This window comes from Seriola dumerili, unplaced genomic scaffold, assembly GCF_002260705.1.
Source record: "Seriola dumerili isolate Sdu_G_001 unplaced genomic scaffold, Sdu_1.0 BDQW01000853.1, whole genome shotgun sequence".
Classification (NCBI taxonomy): Eukaryota; Metazoa; Chordata; class Actinopteri; order Carangiformes; family Carangidae; genus Seriola; species Seriola dumerili.
Window position 1 is genome coordinate 603,653 of NW_019175108.1, and position 14,654 is coordinate 618,306.

The 14,654-nt window shown below is 39.5% G+C and overlaps 1 protein-coding gene across 1 annotated transcript; it reads right to left on the reverse strand.

Moving 5' to 3' along the window:
- Positions 1–824: 824 nt before the first annotated feature.
- On the reverse strand, positions 825–14,461 carry aif1l (allograft inflammatory factor 1 like). The gene is made up of 6 exons (XM_022766460.1): positions 14,311–14,461; positions 14,078–14,139; positions 11,449–11,515; positions 7,298–7,339; positions 6,044–6,206; positions 825–3,006 (listed from the first exon to the last, which is right to left on the reverse strand). Exons 1-6 carry the CDS (start codon positions 14,333–14,335, stop codon positions 2,919–2,921), a joined length of 447 nt encoding a protein of 148 aa, XP_022622181.1. The 5' UTR covers positions 14,336–14,461; the 3' UTR covers positions 825–2,918.
- Positions 14,462–14,654: the final 193 nt, after the last annotated feature.

The following is a 14,654-nucleotide window of genomic DNA, read 5'->3' on the forward strand; positions in this document are numbered from 1 at the left end:
CTTCCCATCATCATTTTCTTCTTACCAGTCAAACATCTCACTCATGTCTTGACTTTGACTGTCCAGTAGATGGAAGTGTCTATGCAAGAGCAGAGATAAGGAGGAAGATGCACTGCAGTGTTACATTCATCATTTCCATGTCAGCCTCTGACAGTTAATTATAATAAGTGCAGAATGATACAACTTTTGAATGATGGGTCTTGACCCAGCAATAACCAATGATTAATCAACATGAGTCACAACAAGTCAGTCAGTCAGCGAGGAGAACGAACTGTAAAGGCTGAGCTGAAACACTGACAGAAGAAAAGTGAGATGGAAGACTGTGAGATGAAGTTAGGAACATTACTGAGAGAAGCCTGTGTGTGGCAGCACAACACCAGATAATGTAACGAGACACTCTTTCAAACAGGCTGATACACTACTAGATGAAATACAAAAAAAAGGTGCAAAAGACAGAAAAGACAGTAGATGAAACTGCACCTAACATGGACCCTGTCAGTGTCATCATTAGCTGTATGTTTAATTTTATCTTCCATGAGGATCCAAGCACTGACTGTGCAACTCTGTTCTCTCTCTGTGCCTACATAAGCTCCTGGCAGTTTATTACATGGGACAGTGATTATCATTTTAATTACAAAGGTGCTTATTATAATCCTGCTGGATCTGCATGTTAGCATGCTTGTTAAAGTATTGCTTATTATCCTCTAAACTATTCCACACCGAGGCAACTGCTCTCCCAATGACATTCAACACAAATGGCCTTCACAATTAGAAAAATAAGACACAATCGAGCCCATTTAAGGGACTGTTTGCACTAGCAGCTATTTACTTTTGCACCAGAAAATTTTATTGCTCAAGAGTATGCATTATAGCTGCACATACATTACACAACATGAAAATTTAATGACAAGACAAATATGGGATGAAAACCCTCATCTAGTAGTTACAGCCAAAGATTATCACACTGTTTATCTTTATATGTGAAATAGCTGGAAGGTGAGTGTTAACTGCAAAACTGATCATGCAAAGGTTTTACCCTCACATTTATCAGCACTGAAAGGCAAGTGTGCTGCAATCGGGTCTTTATCAAAAACCTCCCTATCTAGAAAGATAGCCAATCTCACCTTTCAATGTATAAGACAAGAGGCTACAGTAAATACCATTAGTGCATCTAATCTCTCTCTAAATGCAGTACGCCATCCCCTGCTATAAACATTATAATGGAAAATGTGTTTACTACCTGTCATTTTTCATCCAAACACAAGTTTCAGTTTAACAGAGAGCCCCCCCCCCCCCCCGCCATTACTGCAATAAACCATCCAAAACTTAACAGGCCAGTGTAAGAATTTTAATTCCTTTGGTGTCTGCAAACAATGTGCATCTTAACAACACTAAAATTGTTAGAGTGAAAGCAAAATAGTTTAAAACATGTTGTGTGTGTGTTAAACTACTACAAGTAGCAAATTCACAGTAAATAGTGTGAGTTATAGGAAAAAAATTTAAACTGGAGAGACAAACACTGAGGCACAAATTACAGAATTCACAGGACAATGAACCCAGTTTAGCCGTGAGAGAGGTGGCTGGCTAATGAAAAAAAAAAGACGGGGGAGAAATTAATGACACATATATGAATTGCAAGACAAATATAGGATAACCCAAAGAGTTCAATCACCCAATAGACAGGTTAAACGATGCAGTGACATTAAAAAAAATGATAAGAAAAGGGAAAACAACATAGAAACTACACAAAAATCCATCACACGTGTACTTCACTCACTCAGAATGTTGTGGAAACCAGTAATAAACACCATATCAATATAATTCAACAAACATCATTAAAACGGTCTTACCAAATACCAAAGAACATTATTTCATGGTTATCTGGAATTAGTAAGCTAAGAAGACTGCTTGAACTGAACACCTGTATGCACTCCCTCTTTTTCAATCTGTGTGATGAAGCTCTACAGTATCTGCATGTTGAGGCACTTGGAAAGAATATGATTGTACTGTGTGTAGTATATTATGTACATTTGTTCTGCTTGTGTGCTTGTAAATCACACTCCTTCCAAATCTAACATGTGCTTAACCTTACAGATCTAAAAGCGAGTCAAGTTTTGCTGCTCCTCAAGCCACGTACTGAAACTGAAAGTCTCATGGTCAACATGATCTCTTATTCTTCTCTCAACTAGTGTGAGTAAATATTTAACACGCATCTACAAAAATGTTTTTTTGTTTTGTTTTTCTTTGTTTTTTTTTTTTCAGATCATGCGGTTGCCATGTTAACCTAGTTACTGATTCCAGATCAGTATTTCGGCTCCAAGGGCCGATGACTTTGACCCAGAGGAAATGGGCTGGGCTTGTAATCTCTGGCACCTGATCTAAAGAGAAACGCAGACCAAGATTAGCCTGGCAGGAATCCATGCAAGACCACTGAGGACAGTGCAAAAATGTGGTGGAAGAACTGCTTCTTTTCCTTGTGCTTCTCCAAAAGCATCCTACTGTCACATTGTTAAAAACGAATGTGTCCCAAAAATGAAACAAAGAAAAAAGGAGCGAAAAAAAAAAAAAAAAAATCAACCTCTGGAATATTTCGAGTCTTCCCTTAAAATATAACCATGAAACACTTACTACAAAATTTAATTCATTGAGCAGATTACAACTATCAATGCTACATCTTAATTAAGGAGAAAGGATGAATAATAATAATATTCACAGTCAAACATCATTTAGTGAGTTGTGGTCTCAGTCTTCCAAATAACAAATGACACCTTGCACACACCGTATATTCACAAAATAACATCCTCAATCACTGGTCCCACACTAATACAACACTCCACATGTTATGAAAAGGGTTCAATTCCAGGCGACCAGTGATGGTCCCTCTGCTCCACTAGCAGTCCAGAGGCTGACATCTACACTTAAGGCAGACTAGCAATGTCCCGCTTTGGAGGGGGTCCGTCTGGCTTGCAGGGAGAGCCGTTGGCTTTGTCTTCAAAGAGCAAGACTCTGTGGAGAAAGGAATCAGGAAACATCAAAAAAACAAAACAATGTCAAATACATTGGCAGTTTTTAAAAATATACAATGCACAGTATAGACTAGTGTTGGATTTTCTGTCACACCCATATAGGTAATTGTGACATTTATGCTTTTTTAAAATGAATATACATCAAAAAAAAAAAAAAAAATACATTCTTGATACAGATCAGGAAATCAATGACACTTTGAAGAGTGTAAAAATGCAACAGCTGATATGCATCGGCTGTTGTATGTGATTGTTTGTGCTTAATTGAAAGCAGGGCTGCAACTGACATTTAAATTCATTCCCAATTTATCCAACAGTTATTTTCTCAAGATCAATTGTTTGGTCTGTAAAACACCAGAAAAAGAGCTCGCAATTTCCAAAAGCCCAAGTTGATGTCTTCAAATATCCTATTGTGTTTGTCCAACAGCTCAAAAAGCAAGTCATGTTTGATTTTCTTTAAATCTAATATATTATATATATTATAATATTTTATCATCAAAATGTTTAATTTTCGGTCAACCAACTAATCAATTAATCAACTGATAGTTTGACTTGGAATAATTCAAACAGGCAACAATAGAAACAGAGATAGAAATATAGATTTGGTGTGATAGCTCCAGAACATAGGACAGAGGCATAAGGAAACCAAAACATAAACATCAATTAAGAAGACGGAGCGCTGGACTGGTGTAACATAAGAGAAGTATAAACAATAAAAGCAGGATGTGTGAATGAGGAGGGATAACCAGCTTCTGGAGGATACAGACAGACACAGTTACAGTCTGGGTATGAACTAGCTGAGCAGTAAGTGAAAGGAAAGGAATGAAGGAAAACCACAAAGGGTCTGAGGGGAATAGTGGTTTAGTCTGTACACAGTAGAGTGAAGGATCTGACAGGAGCTATTCAGAGCGAATGCCTGTCTTTAATTTCCTTTTTTGGAAAACTCTGCAAAGCCCCACTAAGCCCATAAGGAGCAATGATCCTGACGACGAAACCGGCACTCAGCAACTCAAACTCTGGCACATCTCTCTGGCAACCACTCTCTTCACACTACTGATACCTGCTCCGCTCCAAGAGCTGGGTGAAGTTGGTCAGGCCACCGCTGACAGTCATCAATCCAATACTCCCCATTCAAAGACTGATCCAATAAAAAGTTAAATGTCCTGGTTTTGTAAAGAAATAAATAGCTAGAAATATGTTGATTAAATTCTTGTGATCTGGGATAAATTAAAAGTGATACTGAAACACGAGTTAGGATTTTAGCATATTGCCAAATGAGGTTAATCTGCTGTATGTAGACAGAAGAGCTTAATAGATGAAGTGATTGCCTGACTTGATCTTGTTATTGTGTGAAAGTTTGACAAAAATAAACACATGCGCTAACACGCACACACTACAGGGGTCCCCTGTGGTAATGTCATTTCACACATAATCATGTTTTGTTGAGTTTCATGGCACAAAGTAGAATTCTGTTTTGGGTAAAGCCTAAAAACAGCGACAGTCTTCTAGTCGAGATCAATCACAGCTGTTGCTCCTTGTTACCCAACCTCTAAAATAAAACATAAGATCTTCAAGGACGGTGTGTTAGATTCACATCTTTGGTAAACAAAGTAGAGTGACTGTGCGTACTTTTGCACTTGTGTATTGCACTAATAGTAATTTTATTCAAAGAGCTTTCACACACCCGAGTTTAATTGTGGAGCCTGACCTCAATCATTTTCCTGTAATTGCAACTAAATCAATTGTTGTCTTGCCAAACGCTCTATTCTAAAGCTGTTTTGTACCCTCTCGCCCTCCCCCTTCCGTCTCTTGAGACAAAAACAGCAGAGCACACAACAGACGTGTTGTAGACCTCTGCAGTAATCAGAAAGTAGGGGGCAGTAGGTAGGTAGGTGGGTGCTTGTCGGTAGATTAAGTTACACACTGTGACCAATGGTTTTATATTAAATATACTACAAACTGTGAGCAACCAGTAGAAGCTCACTGTCATAAAATTTAGCCCAAAAAATTACTCTGTTCCTGTTTTTTATTTCCTAAATTTGTAGCTTTCTGCACAGTGGAACTTTCACTAAATCATTCATCAAGATACTGATGAAACATTTGTGTAGTAAAATTAGCCTTATCAAGATTTTAGCGTTTGTTTAAACTAAAAAATGTGATCACTGACGTACCGTTCTCCTGATGGAAATAATTAAAAACATCAGCTTGCTCTGGAGGACGGAAACGGTCTTGATAAAATGCAACCGAGTGGATGAGTGAGGCAGGGAGGGAATGAGACATTTATAAATAGCGCCTGCGGGATTATGGGATACACTTTCGAGAAATGGTTGAGGGCAAAGGAGGAAGAGTTATGAATTTTCTCTCTGCTTGGTGTTTTTGGGATTATGAGATTTATCTGCTGAATGGTCTAGCCAGCTTAATCCAGCAGAGCTGACATGCAGCAGCCAATACACTCCTGGCTCCTGCAGTCTGACCCACAGCAAGACTGCTTTAAAAGGCTTACACTGGCTACACCAAGCCTTTTGAAAACAGCCTTAAATATGTCATCTTATCCACCAGGGGGCATTGAAAAAATTACACATTACATAAATACATTTGACAGAAAAAAACCATAGGATGAACTTTATTGACAGAACTTGATGAGTTTTGGTGTTTTTGTCAGCCCTATGTGACTGTCATTGGTTAATCAGCCTATAATCAGTTACCTAAGCACATGATCCCAGCTAAGGATAAGGATGGGTTGACTATGGATAGGCTACATAGATGGGTTTTGTTGCCATGACGATTAACAGCTAATGTAGCATGTGGGTTGTGACGTCATCACTGGTCATCCCCAGTCATCCCCATACCCCCTGCTGATGGAGGAGGCAATTGGCTGACGCAGCACACGATTCATATCCTCTCTCCCAGACACGTGCACACACACAATGAACCAGCAGATGGGTCACAGACAAACTAAGTCCACATATACTGTATGTAAAAAAAAAAAAAGGCTTGTACATGCACAGAGGTTTACTTACAGTTTGAGCACAGCTGAACGCTTGCCCAGCATCATCTTGACAAAGTCCCTGTAGTTGATAGTGTTGCTGCTGCCGCCCGTCACCTCGACAATCATTTTTTTCAACTCCAAGTGGGTCTTGGGCACACCCAGCTTCTCCATCATGCGCTTCAGACCCATCATGTCTGAGACAAAGTACAAGGATGAATGAAAGATGCTTCTGAGTTGCATTATGGGAAATGTAGGCTTAGGTGCATTCAGAGCCTGACTTATAAAATCAGGATATCTCAGCTTCTGCTGCTTTATTTTGACCTGTGTTTTTTTTCCCCCACATTATGGAAGTGTAACACAAAGTCGCTGAAGAACCATCCATAACAACTGATGGGAGTTTGTCGTATGGTTCAAAAGAGCTTTATAATTAAAAATTAAAAATAACTAGCAAAACAAGACAGAGTTTCCAGTCACAATAGGAGCTCTATGAGGCTGTACTTAGGCACTGTGTTGCTTTGACATCAGCACACTAACATGCTCAAAGTGACAATGCTAATATGCTCGTGTTTAGCAGGTATAATGTTTACCATGTTCACATGTTAGCATCCATGTTAGCATGCAAACATTTTCTAATTAGCACTAAAGACAGAGTACAGTTGAGGCTGATGGGACTGTCATTAGTTTTGATGGTTTTTGATCATAAAACAAGGAATTGTCAGATTAAAAAGTTTTATCTGATGAAAAGTTAAGGGATAACCAAAGTTATTACAATTCATCCTGTGGGGATCAAAAGTGTTTGTACCATATTCCATGGCAACCCATCCAATAAATGTTGAGATATTTCAGAATTCATCCTCTGGGCACCGTGGATATCTGCACCAAATTTAATGCATTTCCTTAATAAACTGTTCTAACAACCAACACTGCCATCCCTACAGCCATGCTGCTAGACTGAAGAAAAGAGAAAGAAATTAAACTGTACATTTATCAGCTTCTTTTAGGACCTGCAGACAGAAGCCTTATCTCCTGTCTGACTCCTTCACTACAGTTCGTCTAACATCTGCTCAAAAACTAAAGGCCTTTCACACTGGTGCACTGTATGGTCTCACTTTACATACAGGACACAAACACGACACATGAGCCTGTTCAAACCCTGTGCTCAGTCTGCCCAGACAATGCAAACACAGTATTAATTACTGCTCCCTCATGTCAACACAGCACATGGGGTCAGCTGACAGTTGTTATCTGGTGTGCAGTTGGTGTTTTAGTGCTGGTTGTTACTCACCAATCTCTCCTTGGTCATTCAGGTCAAACTCAGAATATTTATCTGCAAAACAAATACACAAGAGAGATGATTACTAACAGTGGTAATTCACTCTCCTCTCTCACACAAACACCACAGCTAGTTCTGTGACCCCAGCTGACCTCATACAAGTCGATAAAACAGTTAAAACACACGTTGTCCGTTGATCTCACTGTCTTACAATCTGCTGACAGCTGGGCTGGCAAGAGGAAAGACACAAGCAGATGATAATGACAGGTGTGTTTGTGTATATGTGTGTGTGTGTATATATGTGTGTGTGTGTATATATGTGTGTGTGTGTGTGTGTGTGTGTGTGTTTTGCCTGTCTGTTAGTGGAAAGCAGGCAAAGGGCAGCTGAGTGGGGCAGACATGCGAGACAGATTAAGAGTGGGTCAGGAAGTTAAAAGAGGACTTAAAGTTCAAACACAGCAGTCAGGAAGGAAAACAAAGAAGCTTGGGTTGAACATTGTGAAGTTCAGATACAGAGTTTTCCCTCAGAGTCACTCACTCAAATTCTCTCAGATTCTTCTAGTCTTAAAACACACTTTAATGACAGTCAAATGGACGCAAGTAATTTGTTAAAAGATTGAAGAGCAATTAGAAAGTTTTACACTAGTCCTTAACTCTGTCCTGCAAGTAATTTAATACTTCCAGCTTTATTTGTATTTGTCTTGTACCTCTTGTGCACATCACTCAGCACTTTTGTGTATACATTTCCAAAACATGCAGAGTCATTTAGCATTAAGAGATAGTTCCACATTTTAGGAAATACACACATTTGCTTTCTTGCAGAGAAATGTATTTAGCCACTAAATACAAAGATGGATCCAGGAGACCGTTAGCTTAGCATTAAGATCTAAAGCATGGGGAAACAGCTAGCCGGGCTCTGTCCAAACGTTGGGGAAAAAAAAAAAAAAAAATCATAGCTGGACAGATGTTGGAGTGGTATCAATTATTGTTTTGATGGCAGATATGTTATTTATAGCTTTACTTCAAACTGTTCAAAGCTAAAACTAAATACATACATTTAACAAGTGAGCTGAAAAGCTTTCATTTTAATAAGTACATTTGATTTCATGTTCAACTATTGAACCCCTATTGTTATTTTCCTTTTAGATCTCATTTGTACAAGTGGGAAGAGTCCAAAAGATTTCCTATAGCATTTTGTCTGATCTTGTAGTTTTAAAATCACAGGCAGATTTACATTTAAACAGTAAATATTAACCACTCTACTTTCTTTCCCTTACAAAAGCCCATAATTTACACTCTGCTTAAGTGGCTGCTGCTACCAAATACCAAAAGCAGACATTTTTGCCGCATCTCCCCAAATTTCACCACTCTCTTTTCTCTAGAAGACCACTTTAGTCAGATTACACTTGCTATTTCTGTCCCACAATGGAAGCTCTGTGTGTGTATTGGGAAGGAGAGAGAGAGAGAGAGAGAGAGAGAGAGAGGGAACTGTGTTAACTGTGTGAACCCATGGGGAGTGGGACAGGACAATGCTAACCCTGTTCGTAAACTCTGAGGAGTGGGCCTCCACACACACACACACACACACACACACACACACACAAGTTCTTGAGTGGGCCACTTGTCATAGTGCAGCCTGTTGATCATCTGCAGCCACAGAAAATGCCTCAACTGAACAAAACTGAAGTCTTAGGCGTTTCCTCCTGACCTACATTCCTTCATCAACTGACAGTGCCATCAACTTATGAACCGCCGACCATTTTCTCCATTATGATTTTTTTTTTTTTTTTACTTCTCTTTAGCGGTCATAAGGAGGACAGTGATTTCATTTTGATTTGACTTGTCTGACAGTTGAGTTTGTCCACCAACCATTCTGGCAGCTGCAGTATCATCTGAAGGGGCTTTTCCATTGTATAAAAAGAAACTTACTGATAAAATAGTTGAAGTGGGTGATTACTTCATCTGCCACTTTGGCCGGAGATAAGCAAGGAATTTCCCTGTCATTGTAGAGAACACTGGCCCTGAGGGCAGATAAAAGCTTCACTGCAGGCTTCTGTTCACTTCTAAAAACAACCTGATTTCCGTTCTCTCTCCCATCTGTCTTCAGATGAAAATTGATAAAAAAAAAAAAAAAAGAAGTTGTGTAGTCCTGTGAAGTTATTACTGAGCCATCAAACACATTAACCAAATGCAAACTCATACTCAGTATTATCTGCAAATGTTTAAGAATTGTCTTTCTGAGACATGAGACAGACAAAGTGAGCTGCAGAGCTGGCTGGCTACACCTGCCCCGGGCCGAAATACAAACAACACAAAGGAAGCAGCACATGATGGAACTGAAATGGTCTCATTTTTCTTTTCTCAATGGTTTTGCTAAGGAAACTGGCTACTGCAGGTTGTCAGCAGCACCGATGGTGGTAACAGCCACATAAGCACCTTTTTGTGACTGCCTGAGCTGTTTGTCTCTACTTTTACCAACCTGTAAAAACCTTCTTTTCTCCCTGACGTGACTTGCTCCTATAATTAATTACTGCAAACTGAACGTACGATATGATCGATCAACAAATCACCCGCTGAGCTGAATTAGACACATCCTGACACATCATGTTGTGTAATCAATGCAGTTACTGTCGATTATTTGAACAACAGCCTCATTCATTCGCTGTGAGATGTAGCATCCCTGCTCTTTTCTCTGAAACTTCTGCCACATTCACATTATATGGTCCAGAAAGTAATTATGAGGAGAAACCGTTCACATGTGGCTCTTGTAGCTCATTTAAAAACAGGCACTATACACTTCGTCATCATTTTCGCAGCTACAGTTATTGTGCTGTTGAATTATACTGAATTGTATTGACAAGTGTTTTTAATATTTAGTCCACTGCAATAAGGGTAGAGTAACACCATTCAGTTTAAAGCACCACAGTTTAACAGCACTGCAAACTACATCCTCTAAAATGTCCATAAAGTTGAATCAACACCTCTTTAAAACAGTTTAAAAAAAACAACTAAATGTTAAAACCTTCATAAAAGGTAGATTTTACTGACTGTTGAATTAGATAGTATTCATTTTAGCAAGTTGAACCTAATAAACTGGTAACTGAGTATAGTGACATGACAAAAGAAATCCAATTTAGGATATTTAGCTTTTATGCTCCTCTCATAAAAATGTCTTAATTTCCTCTGTTACTGGAGGCTCTTCTTATTTCAGGTAAGGTTGGGTAATTGGGTAATAACACACTGTGGTTTTGTTGTAATAAGTCCCACAACAACTGTGAAAGTTTGCAAAGTTAAATGAAATTACTCTTTAAATGACCTTTTTCAAAAGACAAGCATCAGTCTTGTAATATCTAATAAAACAAAGAAATGTATTATTAGAAGAATCAAATTAGTCAAAACTTGCTGCAGGCTTCATGCAAACTTTAAAGGAGGACATGTTGAAGAGTTTTCTGGTCATGAGCCGCAGTGATGTGATTTGATTGGTGGTTGAACGAAGTGTTTAGATACTGCAATCCTCCCAGGACCTGGGTGTTGGGTCGCCTTTCTGTTTATACATTACTGCTCCATTTCCTCCAGCAAGCATAGATGGTAAGTAGGACAGTGGAGCATATTTATCATTTCAAGACTTGCGTCTGCTATTAGAATAAACAGCCTTATTTTATTCTGGCTGGAAAACTGCAGGTAATAAAAAAATAAAAGAAAAACCTCACATCAATAGAAAAAGGAAACAAAACAGTCTACATGCACCCAAAGCATACATGTGTAATATCTGAGGAGGTTGGGAGGAGATTTTTGGTAAATCATGTAATTTTATTCTCGTAATTAGCTCCAGCAGGAGTGTTTCTTCTGTTCCCAGGAGGAATGAGTTTACACAGCAAAGTTCTGAATATTGTAACAACAAGCAGAGGAACGCCCCAGCACATTCCTCCAAGGCCACCGAGGACTTGGCCTTGCAAACCTCTTACAATTCACAGCAGTCTGTCTTTCCCACAGAGAAAAACAAAATGCTGAAGACTTATATGCGTGTGTGTGCTAAGACTACCAACAAATAAACAAACACTGAGAGTAAGACAAAAGCCCGGAAAAAAGGGTCACACCCTCACAAAGACAACAACATAAAAGCAGATACTAACGGAGCTGAGGGGAGGAGTGGATTTGCTTACTTTTCAGACTTTCCAATTTTTCGGCCAGGTCTTCTTCATCCCTGTATTTCTGGTCTTCCAGGTATTCCTGAGAAGGGGAGGGAGAGGGGTGGTGAACAAACTGGAGGTGAAACAAGTTTTACAGGCTTTAAATGAAACTGAAACCCCTTTAATCATTCCTGAGCCCATCTCCTAAGAAATTCCGGCAATGTTATATAATACACAATCAAAGAGGAGAAGAAGCCCTCAAACAAATTAGAGCATTGAGCACCTTAAGCTGATTGTGTTCTGTCAAATGTGTCAAAAAACCTTCAACTTGAAAGTGATGATTCACAATCTTAAGATGTTCTTCCCCCCTGGATTGTCATTACTTATCACTGTGTTCGTTAAGTGGAGCACCTCACAAGGGTGTAAAGGAAAAGAGCCTGGAGGGAGCTTTTCTAATGAAATTATAATGACGCAATCTGCCATGTGGGAGTCAGCTTCAATCTGCACGGAAAGAAGAGAGCGCAGGATAGACAGAGAGTGAGCTTGTTCTCTGCGGTGACCTCCCTGTGCCTGTCAAGCCTGTAATTAAGGTTGAAAAGGATAAACACCACAACTGGATGTTTATCAGGGACACCTGACTCAGCTGTGCTGAATCACTCCTGCAGCCTCCACACACAGGAATGTACTCTCACAGTCACAGTGTCTCTGACAAGTATGCAAGTATATTTGAACAAGTGCAGTGCCAGTATTACAAGGCAAGAAATCGCTGGCAGTATCTACAGAGAATGTTTCACAATACCGAGGTCAAACAGAGTACACTGTATCCCCCCTAGCTGAAAAGTCACACTCCATGTATTTCAGGGCTTCATTACTGATTAATCTGAATCCATTGTTTTGTCTGTAAAGTGTCAAAATATGATTCATTTTCATTGTTCACAGCGACATCTTCAGATGTCTTGTTTCATCAGTCCAAATCCAAAGATGATTCAGTTTAATCATATTGAACACATAAAAAGGCAAAATCTTCACATTTAAGAAACTGACAATAAAGAATATTCTGCTTTTTTTGCTTGAAAAATGTTTATAATGATTAATCGATTATCATAACAGTTGCTGATTCATTTTCCACAGATCTACTTATCAGTGCAGCTGTAGTTGTAATTGTGGCCCGACAGACACAGGATTTTTGAGGTCTTTTTGAGGTCACAGGTCTACAACCCATACAACACATTTTCAATAAGGTTCCCTAAAACACAACTGCAACCAAAAATAGTCAGGACATTTTACAGGTGAAAAATAGACTTGTTACTGCTCTTTGTTGACACTGTTTCAAAACAAATCTTTTGCATTTTAGTACTTGAATTTCTTGTCACTTATTGGCTGACACGTATGCTGACACGATGCGTCTGCAGTGACCAAAATATTGGCCAGCTTTAATTGTTTCATTATTAAATTATCAACCAATTATTTTCTCAGTTAATCGATTCATTGTTTGGTCCACAAAATAGTGAACTGTGTCGCCCACAGCCACTCAGAGCCCAAGCAGACGTCTTGCACTAACAGTAGAAAACCCAGAGATATTGAGTTTAACATTATAGAAAATGTACAAACAGTGACATATTCTCATTAAAAAAGCTGAAACCAGCATTTTTGCTGATTAATTATCTGTCAATCGACTAATCAGTGGCCAATTGTATCAGCTCTGAGGTATTTATCAGATGTTATATTCATTGCTGAATAACCCCCCCCCCCCCCAGATGTATAACAGTGCTAGGATCTGAAGTTTCATCCCTACAGGATTCCACTGGTGCAAGTGTCTCCATGTTGATATAATATAATGAAATGGAAGACAGTGTGTATGAAACCCCTGGATTTAATCACAGTGAAACTGTTATTCTTAGACCCAGCCGCTTAGGAGTATGAGGTCATTTCTCTTCCCCTTTCTCTGATGACTAATGAAGGATATCAAAACACTAGATACATCTCCATGAGGGAGCGGGGAGTGTTTGCACAGAAATGTCTCAGGCGCTCCCGGCTGCCCTCTTGCCGCGACCTGGTTTTCATGTGGCCACAGGCAGCAGCTGATGACAGGCGGCCAGCCAAAGTAAAGGAGGGAAACAGAGATTAAACAGACATCTAGTTAATCTGTGGGAACTACTACAGTTGTCTAACGAAACGAGGCCTAATGTTAGACAAAGAGCTCATTCAGACACCTGTTTCCCGGGCGAGACACACAGTCCAGCAGCCACAGGTAATATGGGATGGCCACAAAAACACGCTTAAAAATGCTTTTTCTTTTTGCTGGTAACCAACGAGTCGATTTGATCACGTCAGAGGGAAACACTCGTAACCCCTCAACACAGAGATGTGTGACAGCATGGAGCCATTCAACAAGTAGTGCCACGAGACTGCAGGGGAAAATCAATAAAATGCATCAACAGCAGCATAGCGATGGTCAGCTACAATAAACGTGTGTGGCATTGGAGAAATTCATTATTCACAGCACTACTGAGGCACTTTAATCTGACTGCCTTGAACCATTAATGTGGAGTCCAAAAACAAGGCCAATGCCAAGTCAAGTGTACGGACGCTAGCTAATTAAATTCAAATTCCCCGAGGTGCCGTTAGAGACGCTGGAAGCAAATAAAGAGAACATGCGTACCTTGTTTATTTCTTCCAGTTTTTGCCTTTGCTGCTCCTTTAACAGTCCAAAGGCTTTCCCTCCTGCAAAAGAAAAATCAAGTTATTTTAATAGCTAGCTAGTTAATATCGACACAGGCTTAGCTTGGACGGTAGCCGGTCGGCCTGCTTGATGCTCTATTGTACAGATTCAAAGCTTTAGCTAGCGATAGACAAAAAATACACAAGGCAGTCCGCTATTGTTTTATTCATTACCTTGGACATTTTGATTTGAAGGCATCCCGGAATTTATCTGTGATGTATAAATCCAGAAAATGAAAATTATCAGAGCCAGAAGGCTGCCGCAACAGTCCGCCGGGGCGATACTCCTATTCTCCGTTAGAGATTGGGCTCAGCGGTCCACTCAGCACCGGTGTCAAGACGGACACAATTAGGAGGGGGACATCCGGTCAAGCTTTTCAAAGTAATTTTTTTTTTTTTTGATCGTGCAGAACTGATCCTTTTTTTTTTTAAATTTGATAAGAATATTTTGAATGTGCCCTTGATGAGTTACTTAAACAATTATTCGATTATTATGGTTATTAACGAGTGATTGCTTT